The following is a 20,554-nucleotide window of genomic DNA, read 5'->3' on the forward strand; positions in this document are numbered from 1 at the left end:
GTTTAGTAATCTAACTACATCTCCTCACTCGCATAAACAAGGACTTTTCAACCTCTGCTGCCTTGTGCTTCACAGAAACCTGGCTGAGTGAAGCCATTCCGGAGAGCGCGTTACATCTGCCGGGCTTCCAGCTGTTCAGAGCGGATTGCATTGCGGAGTTAACGGTGGAACATGCTCTTACATCACTGAAAGTTGGTGTACAGATGTAACAACGTTAAAGAGGATGTGCTGTCCTAATTTGGAAGCGCTCTTTATTAACTGTAAGCCTTTCTACTCGCTGCTGGAGTTTTCCTTGTTTATTCTGGTGAGTGTGTATATCACGCCAAACGCGTGTTTGAATGCGGCGCTGCAACAGCTGGCTGAGTTATTATTATTCTTGGGGATTTTAACAAAGCAAATCTCACACGTGAACTGCCCAAATACAAACAGCACATTACATGCCCCACCAGAGACAGGAACATACTGGATCATTGCTACACAACAATAAAGGATGCATATCACTCTGTCCCTAGAGCAGCTTTGGGATTATCTGATCACTGTCTGGTTCATCTTCTTCCAACCTACAGGCAGATATTAAAATCAACCAAGCCAGTAGTAAGGACTGTAAAGATATGGACCAATGAAGCAGAGCGGGAACTACAAGCCTGCTTCGATTGCACGGATTGGAGTGTTTTTGAGGCTGCAGCCACAGACCTGGACGAGTTCACAGATACTGTTACATCATATATCAGTTTCTGTGAGGATATGTGCATTCCTACTAGGACTTATTTAAAGTTCAACAACAAACCGTGATTTACAGCAGAGCTCAGGCAGCTTCATCAGGCCAAAGAGGATGCTTACAGGGGTGGGGATAAAGTCTTGTACAATCAGGCAAGGAACAAACTGAACAAGGAAATCAGAGTGGTTAAAAGAAGATACTCTGAGAAGCTGAAAAACAAGTTTTCAGCTAACGACTCTGCATCAGTGTGGAGTGGCATGAAACAAAATTATAGGACTCCTACCCCCAACCCTGTGGTGGACCAACAACTGGCTGACGACCTGAATGTGTTCTACTGCAGATTTGAAAGGCCCAATCTCACACCCCACATCCACTCTGATCTTCACTTCACACAAACACCAACACCTCCTGCAACCCCCCTCCTGCTACTCAACCTGCACTTAAGATCTGTGAAGATGATATGAGCCGCTTCTTTCGGAAACAAATGACGAGGAAAGCTTCAGGCCCAGATGGCGTCTCACCAGCGTGTCTTCAATCCTGTGCTAACCAGCTGGCCCCCATCTTCACACAGATCTTCAATAGATCACTGGAGCAGTGTGAAGTCCCATGCTGCTTCAAACGCTCAATCATTATTCCTGTCCCAAAGAAACCAAAAATCACAGGACTTAATGACTACAGACCTGTCGCCCTGACATCTGTGGTCATGAAATCATTTGAGAGACTGGTGTTGGCCCACCTGAAGAACATCCCTGGACCCTTTCTAGATCCCCTTCAATTTGCTTATCGAGCAAACAGGTCTGTGGATGATGCAGTCAACATGGGATTGCATCATATCCTGCAACATCTGGACAGACCAGGGACATATGCAAGGATCCTTTTTGTGGACTTCTGTTCGGCTTTCAACACCATCATCCCAGCTATACTCCAGAATAAATTACACCAACTCTCTGTTCCCATGTCTATCTGTCAGTGGATTACCAGCTTTTTGACGGATAGGCAGCACCTTGTGAAACAGGGGAAACTCACTTCCAGCACCTGTACAATCAGCACTGGTGCCCCCCAGGGATGTGTGCTCTCCCCACTACTCTTCTCCCTCTACACCAATGACTGCATCGCCATGGACCCCCTCTGTCAAGCTCCTGAAGTTTGCAGATGACACCACTGTCATCGGCCTCATCCGAGATGACGATGAGTCTGCATGCAGAAGGGAGGTTGAACAGCTGGCTGTCTGGTGCAGTCAAAACAACCTGGAGCTGAACACACTCAAAATGGTGGAGATGATTGTGGACTTTAGGAGAACACCCCAACACTGACCCCCCTCACCATTCTAAACAGCACTGTGGCAGCAGTGGAGTCATTCAGGTTCCTGGGCACTACCATCTCACGGGACCTGAAGTGGGAGACACACATTGACTCCATTGTGAAAAAGGCCCAGCGGAGGTTGTACTTCCTTCACCATCTGAGGAATTTCAAGCTGCCACAGGCGCTGCTGATACAGTTCTACTCAGCGGTCATTGAGTCTGTCCTCTGCACTTCAATAAATGTCTGGTTTGGTTCAGCTATGAAATCAGACATCAGAAGACTACAAAGGACAATTCGGACTGCTGAGAGGATTATTGGTTGCCCCCTGCCCCCCCTTCAAGAACTATACTCTTCCAGAGTGAGGAAAAGGGCTGGAAAAATCTCTCTGGACCCCACTCACCCAGCCCACTACCTTTTTGAACTGTTGCCTTCTGGCCGATGATTCAGAGCTCTGAGAACCAGAACTGTCAGGCACAGGAACAGTTTTTTCCCTTAGGCTATCCATCTCATGAACAGTTAAATTGCCCCATTGAGAAATAACTATGTGCAATACATAGTTTAGTCTTTTTTATATTTATCCAACACATCCAACCTCTTCTGCCATTTCATTCCTCTGAAAAAAACAAACAAATAAAAAAAAACATTTGCACTGTACATAACAGATTTGTATTTGCACTGTACTTAACAGATAACAGATTTGTATTAGATTGCACTACGTATGTGTATGTGTATGTATGTATGTGTCTGTGTGTGTGTATGTACGTATGCATATAACATTTTTTATTATTTATTATTATCTATGTCTTGCTGCTGTTTTTGTATTGTTTTTGTATTGTTGTACACTGGAAGCTCCTGTCACCAAGACAAATTCCTTGTATGTGTAAGCACACTTGGCAATAAAGCTGATTCTAAATTCTGATTCTGAAACGAGGAGCTCAAATCAGCTGGCAACCGGACACATAGGGCATTTTCCAAACTGCATTTTTGCACCCTAGAAGGGCACTGTGGAAAGGGGACACCACACATAGGGTCATTCCCAATTAAAGTAAGAAAATGTTTTTTTCATGAATTCAGGGCCCTACCGCAAGACTGTTAGCAAAGGGTACAAACGCATGCTCACTTCAAAGTACCCACATCAAGAGCTCTGTCCTTTGGAGTGTGTTTAGGGCATAGGGATGATCACTTTCGACTGGAATTCGCCCACAAACACTGCCAGATAGGCACGCCTACACACCTGCTCAAGCGCCTTTAAAAATCCTCTTCAGTTCAGCGCATGCGCAACTTTTGAATCTCTGACCAACTGTCAGTCAATGCATCTCTGGAAAAAGGCAAGTGTAAATATATTTGTATTCATAATTTTACACAGTGATTTGTACAAACAGTATATCATTGAGTTTCACTTCAGAGTTGAAATGTTTTATCCTTCAGTGTTTTAAGAACTTTCCTGCTTCGTCATTTTGATATTTTAAATGGCCTATTTGTACACAGACAGTCTTCCATGAGGCAGCAGGTAACAAAGGTAAATTTAGATAATTCAACATGTTAGACTAATTTCAGTTATTGGAGATGGGCAACTTCAACATGATTAGTTTCACACTTATCATTTTCATGTTTTCTAACTTTAAATTTAGTTCGTTTATTTCTTAGTTACGTCTCTCCTTTGACGCCAGTGCAAGCCTCCAGTGGTGCCGCGCACAATATTAAGTCAATAACACATGAGGTGAATAGATATTAAAACTGTCATTACTTTCTCAAATACTGTGTTTTCATTTCATGGACAAACCCTGTGGCATTTTCTGCACTAATGTTCATAGAGGTCCAAATGAGCATGGCAAAGGCATAAGTCTACAGTTATCTTTATTGGGGGGCGCTCTTGAGTGATGGAGAAGACACATTTTTCTAAGCTCCTGTAAACTGAGCAATAATTTTGACAAAAAGACAAATTTATTTCTCTGTATAACATAACGAAATCGACAGCAAAATAACTTAAAACAAGACCAAGAATGCGACTGACAAAGGGACACTGAAAGGAAAGAAAGACCCGGTGGAGGACATCGCCGATGAACAACATGGCGATATGTCAGTGCCAGAGACCTCGGCTGCAACAATGGACCCAATACTCACTGCCATAGCGGCTTTATGTGCGGAAATTATTTCCCATAAAGCCGAAATGTGTGCTACGCCAAGTACTGAGTTCACCTGAATGTCTACTGACCTGAGAAGCAAAATGCTCGCCTTGCAGGGAGAGATGCGAACTGAGATATCGAGCCTACGGACAATGACAGATGCTCATAGCTCCACTTGTCAAGATCTGGAAGAATCTGCTTCATATAATTCAGACCTGGTGACCACCTTACAGGCAGAGGTGAAACATTTAGGCGCTGAGGTCAAGACCCTAGCGGTGAACCATGACCGCTTGGAGAGTTAATCCAGACGGTGTAATCTAAGGATTACAGGACTGGCTGATGGAATAGAAGGAAGTAATCCTAGAGAGTTTGTGGCTAAATTGTTATAGGAACTGTTAAACATGGAGCAAACTCCTCTATTGGACCAAGCGCACAGATTGCTACAGAGAAGATTGAAGGAAGGTAAACCTCTGAGGCCGCTCATAATGAAGGTCCACTACTTTCATATCCACAAGGAAATTCTTCAGCGCGCTCGTAATAAGGGCTTAATCCTTAATGGTGAACAGACGCTACACATATTCCCTGATTTTTCAGCTGCTGAGTCTAAACGTCGAGTTGCATTTGATGGGGTCATGTGTCTCCTCCGCGATCACGAGGGAGTCAAATACGGGATGTAATACCCGGGTCCATTTAGAGTGAGCCACAGTGGAACCACAAAATCCTTTATAGATCCTGAGGAAGCCATGAGATATGTCAAGCAACATGTTATTACAGAGGTTTGAACTTTCACTCTCAGATAGCTGGCTAACTGCTTATACTTAAGGACTTTTGGCTGGTTGGCCAACAATTAGCCTGGTTATATGTGGCTAAGATAACTATCAAAACCAGCTAATCCTTTTTTATGATTATGTGTTACATTTTGGAGAAGTTCATGCAGACTTAAATTATTAGTCTAATAACTGCTGTCTGACCATGATGTGACTAAAAATGACTAAGATTAGTCCTTCGTCTGCCGATGTTGCCAAACAGGCTTGCAGGTGCTCACTGTTAATCACATTTTGTTAGTTCTAGAGCACTGTACTGCTTTATAGCAGCCCTTAAGGAAGTTTTCTTTTATTTTGGTCATGTCCCACGTGTGTGTGCACGTTTGCAACGTTAGCGAATAGACATGGGACACATGTTGGGAAGGGAGGGTAGCCTTACTCTGTTTCTGATCACAGTTGTCTGGCACTGGGATGTGGGATGACAGTAGAGGACATTTTTATGGTTACTAGCACTGATACCTTAGCTCCTAATAGTCAAAAGGGAATTACTTTCGCCTCATGGAATGTGAAAGGGTTAAATCACCCGGTCAAGCATGCCAAAGTATTCTCACATCTAAAATCACTTTCAGTAGATATAATATTCCTCCAAGAAACCCATTTGAAAAATACAGCCCATGTTAGATTGAGAAACAGGTGGATAGGTCAAACCTTTCACTATACTTTCTCAGCTAAGGCAAGAAGAGTCGCAATACTCATTAAAAAAGGGCATACTCTTTAAACATAAGGGCATGATCGCAGATATAAATGGCAGATATATAATAGTAACCGGTGAAATTCATTCCACCCCAGTGACTTTGGTTAATATCTATGGCCCTAATTTTGACAACCCTCAATTTTACAGACATGTTATTTCTCTCATACCAGAGACAACACCCCAGGGTAATCTGATTTTGGGTGGAGATCTGAATTTTGTTTTGGACCCTTTTTTAGATAAATCCTCCCCGTGCAAAACAAAGATGCTTAAATCAGAAGATATATTAAAGGCTTTTGCATTAAATTCTAATGTGTTCGGTTTATGGAGGGTTATCATTCCAACTGGGAGGGAATTCTCATTTTATTCTCCAGAGCATAATACAGTTGAAGTCTGAAGTTTACATACACATAGCCAAATACATTTTACAATTCCTGACGTTTAAACGTAGAAAACATTCCCTGTCTTAGGTCAGTTAGTATCACTACTTTATTTTAAGAATGTGAAATGTCAGGGGGGCCTGGGTAGCTCAGCGAGTAAAGACGCTGACCACCACCCCTGGAGTTCACGAGTTCGAATCCCAGGGCATGCTGAGTGACTCCAGCCTGGTCTCCTAAGCAACCAAATTGGCCCAGTTGCTAGGGAGGGTAGAATCACATGGGGTAACCTCCTTGTGGTTGCTATAATGTGGTTTGCTCTTGGTGGGGCATGTGGCAAGTTGTGTGTGGATGCCACAGTGGATGGTGTCTCAATGGTAACGTGCTCAACAAGCCATGTGATAAGATGCACAGGTTGACGGTCTCAGACATGGAGGCAACTGAGATTCGTCCTCCACCACCCAGATTGTGGCGAGTCACTACACCACCACAAGAACTTAGAGTACATTGGGAATTGGGCATTCCAAATTGGGGCAAAAAAGGGGAGAAAATGTTTTGGGTAGCCTTCCACAAGCTTCTCACAATAAGTTCCTGGAATTTTGGCCCATTCCTTCAGACAGAACTGGTGTAACTGAGTCAGGTTTGTAGGCCACCTTCCTCACACGCCTTTTCAGTTCTGCTCACAAATGTTCTATCGGACTGAGGTCAGGGCTGTGTGATGGCTACTCCAACACCTCGACTTTGTTGTCCTTAAGCCATTTTGCCACAACTTTGGAGATATGCTTGGGGTCATTGTCCATTTGGAAGACACATTTGCAACCAAGCTTTAACTTCCTGGCTGATGTCTTGAGATGTTGCTTCAATATATCCACATAATTTTCCTTCCTCATGATGCCATCTATTTTGTGAAGTGCACCAGTACCTCCTGCAGCAAAGCACCCCCACAACATGATGCTGCCACCCCCATGCTTCACGGTTGGGATGGAGTCACCCTTTTTCCTCCAAACATAACGATGGTCTTTATGGCCAAACAGTTCAATTTTTGTTTCATCAGACCTGAGAACACTTATCGAAAAAGTAAGATCTTTGTCCCCATGTGCACTTGCATACTGTAGTCTGGCTTTTTTATGGTGATTTTGGAGCAGTGGCTACTTCCTTGCTGAGCAGCCTTTCAGGTTATGTCGATATAGGACTCATTTTACTGTGGATATAGATACTTGTCTACCTGTTTCCTTCAGCCTCTTCACAAGGTCCATTGCTATTGTTCTGGGATTGATTTGCACTTTTCGCACCAAACTATGTTCATCTCTAGGAGACAGAATACATCTCCTTCCAGAGCGGTATGATGGCTGCGTGGTCCCATGGTGTTTATACTTGTGTACAATTATCTATGAACGTGGTACCTTCAGCCATTTGGAAATTGCTCCCAATGATGAACCAGACTTGTGGAGATCCACAATTTTTTTCTGAGGTCTTGGCTGATTTCTTTTGATTTTCCCATGATCTCAAGCAAAGAGGCACTGAGTTTAAAGGTAGGCCTTAAAAGATATCCACAGTTACACCTCCAATTGACTCCAATTAGCCTATCAGAAGTTAATCGTATAATTGCCTTAAAGCTTGACATCATTTTCTGGAATTTTCCAAGCTGCTTAAAAGGCACAGTTAACTTAGTGTATGTAAACTTCTGACCCACTGGAATTGTGATATAGTCAATTAAAAGTGAAACAACTGCTGGAAAAATTACTCATGTCATGCACAAAGTAGATGTCCTAAATGACTTGCCAAAACTATAGTTTGCTAATATGAAATCTTTGGAGTGGTTAAAAAAATGAGTTTTAATGTATTCAACCTAAGTGTATGTACACTTCTGACTTCAACTGTACATACAGTCGGATTGAATACTTTCTTGAGGATGCTAAATTACTACCATACAGTATGTACAGCATGTGAAGTATCATAATATTATAATTTCTGACCGCACTCCTCTTACTTTCTCGCTAAATTTAAATAACTCATCAGTAAGACGAAATTGTGGAGATTTAAATCTATACTTCTCAATGACCCAGCAATTTGCACTAATCTTGAGACCCAAACCAAAATATTTTTTGAGATGAATGAGAATCCTGAAATCCTGGGATACTCTTAAGGCATATCGGAGGGGCCACATAATTTCATTTGAAGCACATAAAAATAAAATGAAGAGGAGAGAGATGCGTGATTTAGAAAAACAGATTGAATTGTTGGACTAAGAAAATGCCACATGCCCTTCTATGGATACATATAAACAAATATTGGCCATAAAATATAAATACAATAAAATGATTTCTTCTAATATCAGTAAATTATTTTTGAGCTTAAAACATTTTTTTTTAACTCTGTGAGAAGCCTCACAAACTGTTATAAAGACAGCTCCTTAAGCTAGATAGTGAACGGAATATACATAGTATTAAAATAAAAATGGAAGTCTCTAAGATGTTAATAATAGATTTTATGAGTTTATAAGGTTTTATATATGTCCAGAACTACTACGGACTCAGGGCCCATGGATGCGTTCTTACAGAAATACTGTTTACCCCAGTTGGATCAGAAGGACCTGGAGTCTCTGAATATGGATTTGTCTGTAGTGGAAATTAAACCTGTGATTAGTACCCTAAAAATTGTTAAGGCCACTGGTCCCAATGGCTTTACGGCTGAATTTTATAAGCATATGTTCAGTGTTGTTTCCCCATGCCTACATAGTGTGTTTACCCACTCAATGGAAACAGGATCGCTACCAGAGACTATGTATGAAGTGGTTATCACAGTTATACCAAAGAGGGCGAAAGATCCATTAGAGGTGGGATCGTATAGGCAGATTTCTCTTCAAAATTTTGAAGTAAATATTTTAGCAAAAACGCTCGCCACTAGACTTAACCAGATCATCGGCAGGCTGATACATCCAGATCAAACTGGGTTTATCCCTAATATAAATAATTTTTCTAAAGTGCAATGTTTACTTAATATTATGCACTCTTCAGGGGGCCTGGGTAGCTCATCGAGTACTGATGCTGACTACCTCCCCTGGAGTCGCGAGTTTGAATCCAGGGCATGCTGAGTGACTCCAGCCAGGTCTCCTAAGCAACCAAATTGGCCCGGTTGCTAGGGAGGGTAGAGTCACATGAGGTAACCTCCTCGTGGTTGCTACAATGTGTGGTTCTCACTCTCGGTGGGACTGAGATTCATCCTCCGCCACCTGGATTGAAGCGAGTCACTACGCCAGCACGAAGACTTAGGGGAGAAAACTTTTAGGAAAACTTTAGGAAAACTTGGGGAGAAAAAAAAAAAAATAATAATATATATATATATATATATATATATATATATATATATATATATATATATATATATATATATATATATTATGCACTCTTCTTGCTTTCCAGGCTATGACCTGATCATCGCCTCCTTGGATGCTAAGAAGGTGTTTGATCAGGTCGAATGGAACAATCTCTTCGCTGTCCTTAAAAAGATGGACTTTGGAGACCACTTTCTGTCATGGATTAAAATTGCTGTTTAAAATTGCATAGCCCATTGCTGTTTGCTTTAGTCACTGAACCCCTGGCTGAGACTATTCGGGAAGACCCTGAGATATGTGGCTATGATACAGACAGAACATGCAATAGAATTTCATTCAAAAACCTGAAATTAGTATTCCTCACATTCTAGATTTGGTTGCCACTTTTGGCACCTTTTCTGGATACAGAGTAAACTGGATGGAAAGCTGGACGAACTTATGCCTATTACAGTTTGAGACCCGAAGGTTTTAGAAGGGCTACCATTTAAGGTGTCCTCCAATAAGTTTAGTTGTCTGGATATTCATTATTTTTAAGACCAATTTCACAGTTTTTTCACCAAAAATACAGTCAAATATTCATTATTGGCAAACATTGCACTCTCCACAGGTACTCTACTTTAAAATATTCCTGTATTTATTCTGAATTCCTTTTTTGCGCAACTTGATTCTATTATAGACACGTTTCTTTGAAACAGAGAACAACATAGGATTAAGAAATCTCATCTATGTAAACCTAAAACAGGAGGAGGTTTTGGCCTTCCCAACTTTATCTTCTGTTATTGGGCAGCAAATATGCACATGTTGGCCTTTTATTTGAATGGTACCACAACGGTCCCGAACTGGCTACATATGGAAAAAGAAGAATGCTCGAATGCACTTGGGATGGTATTTTTTTCTCCCAATTTGGAATGCCCAATTCCCACTACTTAGTAGGTCCTCGTGGTGGTGTGGTTACTCACTTCAATCCGGGTGACGGAGGACAAGTCTCAGTTGCCTTCGCTTCTGAGACCGTCAATCCGCGCATTTTATCACGTGGCTCGTTGTGCATGACACCGCGCAGACTCCGCATGCGGAGGCTCATGCTACTCTCCGCAATCCACGCGCAACTTACCACAAGCCCCATTGAGAGCGAGAACCACTAATCGCGACCACTAGGAGATTTCCCCATGTGACTCTACTCTCCCTAGCAACTGGGCCAATTTGGTTGCTTAGGAGACCTGGCTGGAGTCACTCAGCACACCCTGGATTCGAACTCATGACTCCAGGGGTGGTAGTCAGCGTCAGTACTCGCCGAGCTACCCAGGCCCCCTGGGAAGGTATTTTTAGCATCCTGTTTCGAAAAAATCAAACTATGGTGAAAATGTCATTATACATTCATCAGTCCATATCTGGAAGCAATTATGCAGACATTTGAAACTGCCTTCTCCTTTTTTCTGATGCCTATTAGTGGAAACCCAGGTTTTCTCCCTTCTTTCATCGATACTTCAAATTTTGGGAAAATCTGGGCATCTTAAAGATTAAAGATCTTTATTAAAAAAAAAAAAAATTCACATCATTTGATGTGGTAATGAGATTTAAGCTTCCTAGGACCCATTTTGTTAAGTACCTTCAAATTCGAGATTATATGCGTAAAATAAACCCAACTCTAAATATCACAGAATACTAACCCCTTTGATAAGATTGTTATTCTTTCCCTACATACAGAGCATTTTATTTCCCTTAAAGACATTACAGAGGTGCAGCCCATGTTCCTCTGTTAATATAAAGGAAGCATGGAGCTTTTGAGGAGATGGCAGGTAGAAGGCTGGGGATTGGGGACTTGTTTTTCAGGAAGTGGGGTAGGTATTTGGGGGTTATGGGGGACTCTCGGGGAAGGGATGAAGAGAGAGAAGTTTAGTTTAATTATGTATGTTTATTATATATTTTATTTATTTATTTTGGTTTGTTTGTTTGTGTGTGTGTAATTTTATGTGACCACGGGGTGTTCGTTGGGGCTAGGGTGGGGTTGGTGTTTGGGGAGGGATATTAGTGAGGGTTAAATGTTAAATGTTGATTCGGTGTGTATGTGTTGTGTTTTTTCTTTGAATCAATAAAAAATTTTAATTACAAAAGGAAGCATGGGAAAGAGATGTGGATAGTGTCATTACAGATGAACAGTGGAAATGGGTGCTGGAGCACGTACACAACTTTTCTATAAATGCTAGACACCACTTAATCCAGTTTAAAATTATACACAGATTACATTACTGCTCAGTGAAATTGCATAGTATCTACCCACAGGTCTCTACTAGATGTGTAAAGTGTTTATCAGCTGACGGAACATTAATTCATAGCTATGTGTTTTGCCCAAAAATACAAACTTATTATGAGAGTCTTTTTTGTCCTTACTCAAATTCTTGATTACTCTTGATTACTATGAGGTTTTACTGATATTATTTGGTATATCTGTGAGTAGACTACCTCGACCAATGCAGTGCTTTATACATTATTGTCTAATTATTGCAAAAAAATGATGATATTGTTATTCTGGAAAAAACTGATATATGGCAAGCACAGCTGACTAGTGTGCTGGTGGTAGAGAGGCTTAGATATATGAGGGATGAACAAGAAGCAAAGTTTGCATGCATCTGGCAACCTTTGGAGAGATCTTGTGCCAAAGATAATTTGTTAATGGGTGGATGTGGAGCGAGCAGGTAGGGACTGGGTAGGGGGCTTTTTGAAGGCAGGGTTTTTTTTTTTTAATTTGTTTATTTTTATCTGTTATGTGTTTCAGTAATTTGTGTACACTGGATTCTCTTTTTATATTTTTTCTTTCTTCCATCTCCTTTTTTTGTATCTTTTTTTTCTCTTAACAATTAGTATTTATTGTGTACATTTTTCCCTTGTTTTTCTACATTGGAAAAGAAAAAAAAAATCAAAGTGTAAAGCATTGTACATCAATTTTATTTTTCTACATATTTCACTTCAATAAAACTGCGAAAACTAAAGTTAACTTTATTATATTACAACTGTATGTATCATAACAATATAACACATTTAAATATATTGTCTTCTGCTGTACCTATACATTTTGCTGAGAAACGGTTAGTGTATTTTATCTAAATTATAAAATTATCTAAATGCTTAAATATTATATTTGATGATGATGATTATTAGTAGATCTGTTTAATAATACTGTAATAATGTCACTTGTATGTATGTCTTCATTTCAGAGATCATGCAGTGCCTTACTCCTGTGTCATTTGCTTCGTGCTTCAGAAGGTAATAGTTTTCAGACAATAATATGTTTTGTATTGTTATAACTTTTCGGCAGCATTTTTTTAGGGATTGCCTTTGTGGTAAATCCACCCCTAAGAAAAACACAGAACACAGTGGTATTCTTTTGAGTTTTGTATTGTAAAGGTAATTATCAGGAGATCATGTTTGATACATGTTTGAGTTAAATAGGATAACCTGTTATTTCTGTTTTATTCTAGAGTTTACATTAATAAGATTTGACTTTATTATTAAATGACCCACTGTTGAAATACAGTTTCACTGGGATTGATGTCTTTTCTTTTTAGGGAGGAACTCCTCAACAGAGCCACATCTTCACTGAATGGTAAAGGCATTGATTACAATTTTACAACTTTGCAAGCTTTTGTATCTAACCAGAGAGGATTTATAAATGCATGAGAGAAGCAGAAATACATGTACAATACAAAATACATGTTGCAGACTAAAACAACGTCAATGTAAATAAATGTTGATTGTACACAGTAATCATATAAATAACTTGCACATAAACTACTTGAAGAAAAAAATACTTATAAAATATTTTGTTAGCCTGCTGATAATTTACCCTTAAAAGGACAAGAACATAAAATACCTCACAAATTAATTTATAAAAACATGTTTTTTTTCTTCAAAGTACTGCTTTTATTGTAAATTTTACAGCATGTATCTTTCATGAAAACAACATGTACACCACAAACAAACAAACATTAACCACAAGTGGAATATTCACCACTTCTAAAGCCCAAAGCATACTTCAATTTTGACGTGAATGCTCAGCATCTGCATACAATCGAACGCGAGCCTGTCAAAGTATGCTCCATTTGACGGTGCGCCCATTCACATGCTGTTGGTGCATGCAAGCTACAACTGTTGTTGTTTATACCTTTGTTTCCTGTTATTTGCTTGCGATTACATCTTCTTCTAGCCTTTCTTCATGACAGAAACAGCACAAATGTGAGTACTGCCACCTTGTGGGTCCACTAATTCATGCAAATAATTCCAGGTGCATGCGCATTCAAAGACGCACTGATACAAAAATCGGGCAGCGCACGTTCAATGCTCAGGCACTCTGCTGATGATGAGATTTGTGTCACGCGTCCTGTGAGTGTCCGCATCTGACCGAAGTATACTTTGGACTTAAAGGGTTAGTTCACCCAAAAATGAAAATTCTCTCAAGATTTGCTTACCTTTAAGCCATCCCAGAGGTTTACTTTCCTCCTATAAGCAGATTTCAGCTCAGTTTGTCCATACAATGCAAGTAAATGGGTGCCATCAGTCTGCTGGCTGTTTGACGATCCTAAAGTCATATTTAGGCAGCATAAAAGTAATCCACATGACTCCAGTCGATCAATTAATGTCTTCTGTAGCAAACCGACAGGTTGGTGTAGGAAACAAATATATAATTAAAAAGTTTTTAACTTTAAGTCATTGCCTCCGCCCAGCGCTGTATTTCTGTTTGAAATGACCTAACTCTCGCGTGACGTTCATTCCTCTGTTGTATAGAAAGCACGTGCTTCCGACTTCTCGCTTGAATGCGCCATTGCACTTACATCACTGATGTGTCGACTGCTGGCAGGAAGCAATTTTTTAAGAAGTTTTTAAAAGAATTATCAATTTTTACACAAACATATTGATTTGCTTCAGAAGACACTAATTGATCAACTGGAGTCGTGTGGATTAATTTTATGCTGCCTAAATATGCCTTTTGGACCGTCAAATAGCCAGAAGCCTGATGGCACCCATTTACTTGCATTGTATGGATAAACTGAGCTGAAAACTGCTTATAAAAATCTTAATCTCAGTTCTGCTGAAGAAGGAAAGTCATACACATCTGGGATGGCTTAAAGGTAAGTAAATCATGAGGATTTTCATTTGGGGGTGAACTAACCCTTTAACAATGCTGTCATGTTTCTTTAAAACTAAGATTGTGAAGTCACGTGACCTCAGTATTTGCAGGAACTCCATTTCAATAATTTTCACAGAAATCTGGCTAACTTACTCAATGCTCTTCTCCCCAGCCTCTCAAATGCTTGTGTCCCCCACATTACAAAAACCACTGTAGGGATATTAAAGGCATCAGAAGAGTTGTTACAATTATTGAAATACTCCTGTGACCAGATAATGTATGGCTATGTTTGAATTGTATTGTTTTTATTGCAGGTTTGCTGTGAGCCCCAGCTAATGACACAGAGAACTAACAGATATTGGCCTTAACCTGTGTCAACCTGGACAGACGTCTATTCCAGTCCTACCTAAACCACACCAGACTTCTCTCTGCTTTTATATGGATGGCTGTCTACTAGGAGTTCTCTTTAGAAATAGATGTATGTAAATATAACTCATAAAGAAATAAATATTGCAAGAACAAAGAACTTGCCTTAAGAAATAATTGGTGGGCAAAAGGAAATAATTTATCAATTATTTTTCTCTGTCCTCTATTTTCAAGGGTAAAGTGCCTACTGTGTGAGGGATAATTTAAAAATCCTGTCATCTACTCACACTTATGTTCTTCCTATGGAGCCCCTTTCTAAAATAGTTTTGCATGCCTTTGCAATTTGTTTTCCTTTTTCTTGCAATAGATTGACTATGGTTTTACTTTAGTAATATTGGAGTAACCATGGTTAATCTTGTGGTTATGGTGTAACTAAAAATGCCATGGTTAAACTACAGATTCTGTAGTAAAATCTTGTTTAATTTTCATGTTCTGGGGACCTTTTTTGTTAGCATTTTTTAAAAGCTGTTTTACATACGGTTTGTCTTTAATTGACTGAATTATTTAAGCTCATATTAATTGATAAATAACTACAGCCACCAAATGTGGTGAACTGCTTAAAGTTTTGTTACTTTAATGTTCATCAACAGACAATAATGAAGAATGAACACAAACCTCTTTGTTCCTCAGTATCTTCATCTTTCATGGCATTTGAACTGCATGGTTCTGGATAACTCATGTCCTCACTCTCTTCTTTAATAAACATCATTTTACAATGATTTATCACGCAGATCTCAGTTGTAACACCTGGAGTTATTCCTGTTCGTGTTGAAACAAGTCTTCGTTTAGGATGATGAAACTAATGCAGCATTTATAAACACGAATCTCAATTTACATACTTCTACTCACTTCTTATTTACAGCAATGTTTAATCTCTAATGTACGTGTATGCAGTTAGCCCGTATTATTCAATGTCGGATGCTGGATATTCCTACTTGATCCGGTTTTCAAACATGCGGCAGTCTATTGTCCGATACTCGAATAATGTAGAAACAAACAAAACTACAATGCCAGTAGATTTTACAGGTTTATGAGTATAAATAGAGAAGATATTTTACCGTTTTTCACGTCTCTGCAAACGTGTGCTAATTAAACATCATATAATATGAAAGGTTTGGTGCATTTGTTTGACTCATTAATGCATTTTATTCGCTTAAAAGTGAATGTTTATAGTAACTGCAAATCTCTCAGAGCGCCGCCATGTTTGCGTGACATCATACAACAGCATCACGGAGGGGACATTCTGAAACGCTTGTGGTTGGAAACGCTTAACAAATAAGATATTAACGAATATAAGAGATATATAGATATAAATATATAAGTTGACAGAAAATGTAGGATGATTTAAAGGTGTGTTTTGTATAATTAACAATTTGTTGGTGTGCTTATTCCTCTGAACTGCGCGCGGTTGGGAGCTGAACGCGCAGCACTGGCTGAACTTTCGGATCTGTGGCCCTGTCCTATATGGCGCACTTCATGTGGACTTGCGGTCTCGTAGCCTTCAGTTGCGCGTGCTTGTGAAGTCTACGAGTCCGTAGTGTGTCCCATTTGTGATTTTTGCGCTTGCGAGGGTTCTCGCGAGCGCCCCCTTTGCGCACTCGATGCGGTCTTCGTTGAAGCCATATGTGCACTTTGTTTTTCAGAGGTTCTTTATTATCTAATGCTTTATTGGCAGTGTGTTGCTAGAAATTATTTAATAAAAACAAATATTCAAAGTGTGTTCCTTTACCCTGTCTATCAATGCCATGACTTTTTTGAATAATAATTTGTAAAACTGCATGTAAATAAAAACAATGTAAAAAATGCGTCATCTGATTGAAGTCTTGAAGTCTGTCCCAAATGCACACTTTTACCAGTCATGCCCCCTCATGGACTTGCTGACTAGTGCCCCATCGGTCTGCACTCTCTTACGTCGTCAAAGTCTGCACTCAGAGGAAGACCACAAGAGCGGATGGTGCCATTTGGGACAGGGCCTGTGTCTCGTTTGGGACAGGGCCTGTGTCTGGTTTGGAAGGCTTCGTCCTCCGGAGGTCGCATTTGTTAGCCACATACATCATCGAGGTTGTCTCGTTTCAGAAAAGCGAGTAAGACACTTCGAATGCAGCCTTCGAATGTGACCTTCTTTCATGGGGATTCAGAGGATGCATGAGGTATATCCTTCATGGGCACTCATAACCCACAGTTCTTTGCTTCAACGGAAAGACGTCTTGTTTCGAAGGCTGCGCGCTAGGTAGGACACATCCTTTGAAGGCTGCAGTATACCAAGCGTCCTCCTTTAAACAAATCTTTTTTAAACAAGACGGCCTTCGTAGGACATATGGAAATGGAACGTAACATGGTTGCTATGACAGCATGCCACTCTTTAACAGGCGCTTCGAGTGAGACGGTAACAAAGTCCCTTTAGAAGAGAATGTATGAAGTAAATTTTAGGAGAGTTATAAAAATGTAAAGAGAAAAGAAAATAGATTTTACTGGTGTACTTTTAGTCTAATACTTTATTTTAATTATATATTAATATAATAATACATATTATATACTCAGCACCGATCTACTGATGGGAATTAATATTCCTTGCGTTTGAACATCATATTTATGGGCAAATTGGTGTTATTTTTTTAGACATTTCCATTGAAGCAAAGAATTGCAGGTTGTGAGTGCCCACGAAGGATACACCTCATGCATCCTCCGAATTCCCGTGATAGAAGGTCGCATTCAAAGCCTGCATTCGAAGTGTCCTACTCGCTTTTATGAAAACAAGAACTATGCGACCTCGGGAGGACACAGCCTTCCAAATGAGACACAGCCCGAGACAGACCACAGAAAGCCTGAATTATTAATTAATAAATGAGTAAATTAACCCTGAAAAAAAAAAACCAAAAACAATAGAAACCAGCACAGAAATTCTAATACAATTTTAATATTTAATACATAATTTATTACAATTATAGATAAAAGTGCCAGCTAAATCAATAAATGTAAATTATAGTAGAAATTGTACTGGTTTGAATAGAAACTGTAATGGTCACTGCACAGGGGCATAGCAAACATTTTAAAAGTGAGGGGTAGGGCTGTAGCTAGTGGGGTGAAAGGTGGTAACGATTCTAGGTGGTCACAGGTCCAGATGGGCCCCCACAACAAATTAAAAAATATTTTTTTTTTATAGCAAAGGGGCCCAGAGCAATAAATAGTCAGGGGGCACAAAATACCTTGCTACAGCCCTGGTGAGGGGGATTGAATGTTAAGTGCAAGATGAACATAAGTATATCAGATATTTTTATATTAATTAAGTCCAGAATCAACTATATGCTGCTTTGATAACCAATATAGGGTCAAATTAAAAGAGAGCAGGTGGAATTTTCTAAATTCATTTACTAAAAAGATTTTGATTTCATACATCCTACTCTGTTAAAGGGACATAAGTTTAACCTGATCTGTTTCTACCTGATCTAACCTTTAACAAAATACTTTTGTTGGTGTAATTTAATGTAATCAGTTTGATTCAGTCACATTAAATGACATTTTTAATTTAAACTCACATGCACTGTTCTGTCATTTTTGACTGAAATCAATTTTGTTTCTTCAATAAAACTTGGTGATTTGATATCTGAACATGCACAAAGAAATAGGAGTTGATTCGATCAGTCTAAGTGGTAGAAAAAAAAGTTACACTTGTACTGTTCCCGGTCAAAAGTGACCGCCAAAGGAAATGAATGGGAAACACTAAAAATCACAGTTTTTTTTTAAATTATTTATTATATAAAATCTAAAAAACAGCCATAATGCAGAAAAAACACACACAGACATGAAGGGGTAAGACTACCAAACATCAAGAGTGCAAAACACAAACACACACACACACACACACACACACACAAAACTGAACTGGTCAGACTATAAAACAGAGCAATTAAAAAAAAAAATAAATACATAAAAAAAATCTGCCACAATGCAGAACACACACACACACACACACACACACACACACACACACACACACATTCATCTTGTTACAACCAGGGATAAATTAGGTTATTACTTGTTATTCTAAATCAAATCAAATCACTTTTATTGTCACACAGCCATATACACAAGTGCAATAGTGTGTGAAATTCTTGGGTGCAGTTCCAATCAACATAGCAGTCGTGACAGTGATGAGACATATACCAATCTACAATAAACATCAGATTTACAGTACACAATTTAAAATCTAATATACACATAATTACACACAACACAATATACAAATAATAACATACAATGCACATTATACAATACACACAATATAGAATACACATTATACAATAAAAAAAATAGTATATATAGTATATATAAAATGTACAGAAGGTTGTATTGTACTGTATTGACATTCAGGCTGTCGGTTGATAGTCAGTTGCCAGTGTGTTGTTAAGAGAATATAATTTATGACAGTCTCATAATTCTACTCATTTCAGGTATGCAAAAACAGACAAAAATAACCTCAAACAAATCAAACAAAATTGACAAAATTTGACAAAAGTAGTCCTTGATAATGTTTAAATATATATATATATATGTAAATGCAGAACTTGTGACAAAATCTAGAAATCATCTTCTCTTCAACCAGGGATGAATAACTAGCTCTCTGCAGCCATCTAGTGTTTATACTTGTAATTTCATCAGTTTTTTTTTTTTTAATGGACAGCACAGTTGAATTCTTGAGACGTTAAGCTTTCAAACGGTATATAATTTATGATGATTGGTTCAGTATTTGAGAAAATATTCATAAGAAAATTAAAAAAATATAGGTCATATAGGTAAATAAATTAGTAAATAATTTAAAAAAATTATAAACACCCAAAATGCACAACTTTAGTGCTTTTACGTTATTTAATTTAGAGTTGTTACATTTCTTTCATAACAATTAAAAGAATTGCACGTTTATTGTTTCTGGTCATTTTTGTGCATAGGGGTTAAAAAAGCAGGCAATTTATATGTTACCATTTTAAACCCATTTTTACCTAACACAAGCTACCTGAAAAAAACATCTCCTGACAAGGCCACATGTAAAGGTCTGAGTAGATTAGATGGTAAGCAAACAATCAGTTCTCGAAGTCAACGTGTTGAATGCAGGAGAAATGGGCAGAAGTAAAGACCTGAGCGACTTTGACAAGGGCTAAATTGTTATGGCCAGATGACTGGGTCAGAGCATCTCTGAAATGGCAAGGCTTGTGGTGTGCTCCCGGTCAGCAGTGTTGAGTCCCTTCTGACAGTGGTCTGAGGAGGGACAAACCACGAACAGACAGGGTGTTGGGTGCCCAAGGCTCATTGGTGCGTGACAGCAATTAAGGAATTCCCGCCTGGTCCGAACCGACAGAAGGTCTATTATGGCACAAGTCAAAGAAAATTGTAATGATGGTTACGGGAATAATGTGTCACAACACACAGTACATTGCAACCTGCTGTGTATGGGGCTGAGTAGCTGCAGATTGGTCAGATTGCCCATGATGATCCCTGTCCACAGTCTAAAGCACCTACAATGGGCACACGAGCATTGAAACTGGACCGGCGAGCAGTGAAAGAAGGCCGCCTGGTCCGATAAGTCCCATTTTCTTTTACATCACGTGGACGGCCATGTACTTGTTTATGTTTCTACAT

At 39.2% G+C, this 20,554-nt stretch overlaps 1 protein-coding gene across 2 annotated transcripts in view; it reads right to left on the minus strand.

The window, feature by feature from the left end:
- LOC127442920 (zinc finger protein 239-like) overlaps nucleotides 1-20,554 on the minus strand; it is a 128,767-nt gene that overhangs the window by 2,172 nt on the left and 106,041 nt on the right. The window contains exon 1 of one of the 2 annotated variants that reach the window (XM_051701311.1): nucleotides 15,536-16,121. The exons of the other annotated variant lie outside the window; for it this stretch is intronic. Coding sequence (XP_051557271.1) covers nucleotides 15,536-15,629 — 94 coding nt within the window. The 5' untranslated portion in view covers nucleotides 15,630-16,121. Of the gene's footprint in view, nucleotides 1-15,535; nucleotides 16,122-20,554 lie in introns of those variants that run through there. 2 annotated transcript variants of the gene reach the window in all.

The sequence above is a fragment of the Myxocyprinus asiaticus genome, chromosome 6 (assembly GCF_019703515.2).
Source record: "Myxocyprinus asiaticus isolate MX2 ecotype Aquarium Trade chromosome 6, UBuf_Myxa_2, whole genome shotgun sequence".
Taxonomy (NCBI): domain Eukaryota; kingdom Metazoa; phylum Chordata; class Actinopteri; order Cypriniformes; family Catostomidae; genus Myxocyprinus; species Myxocyprinus asiaticus.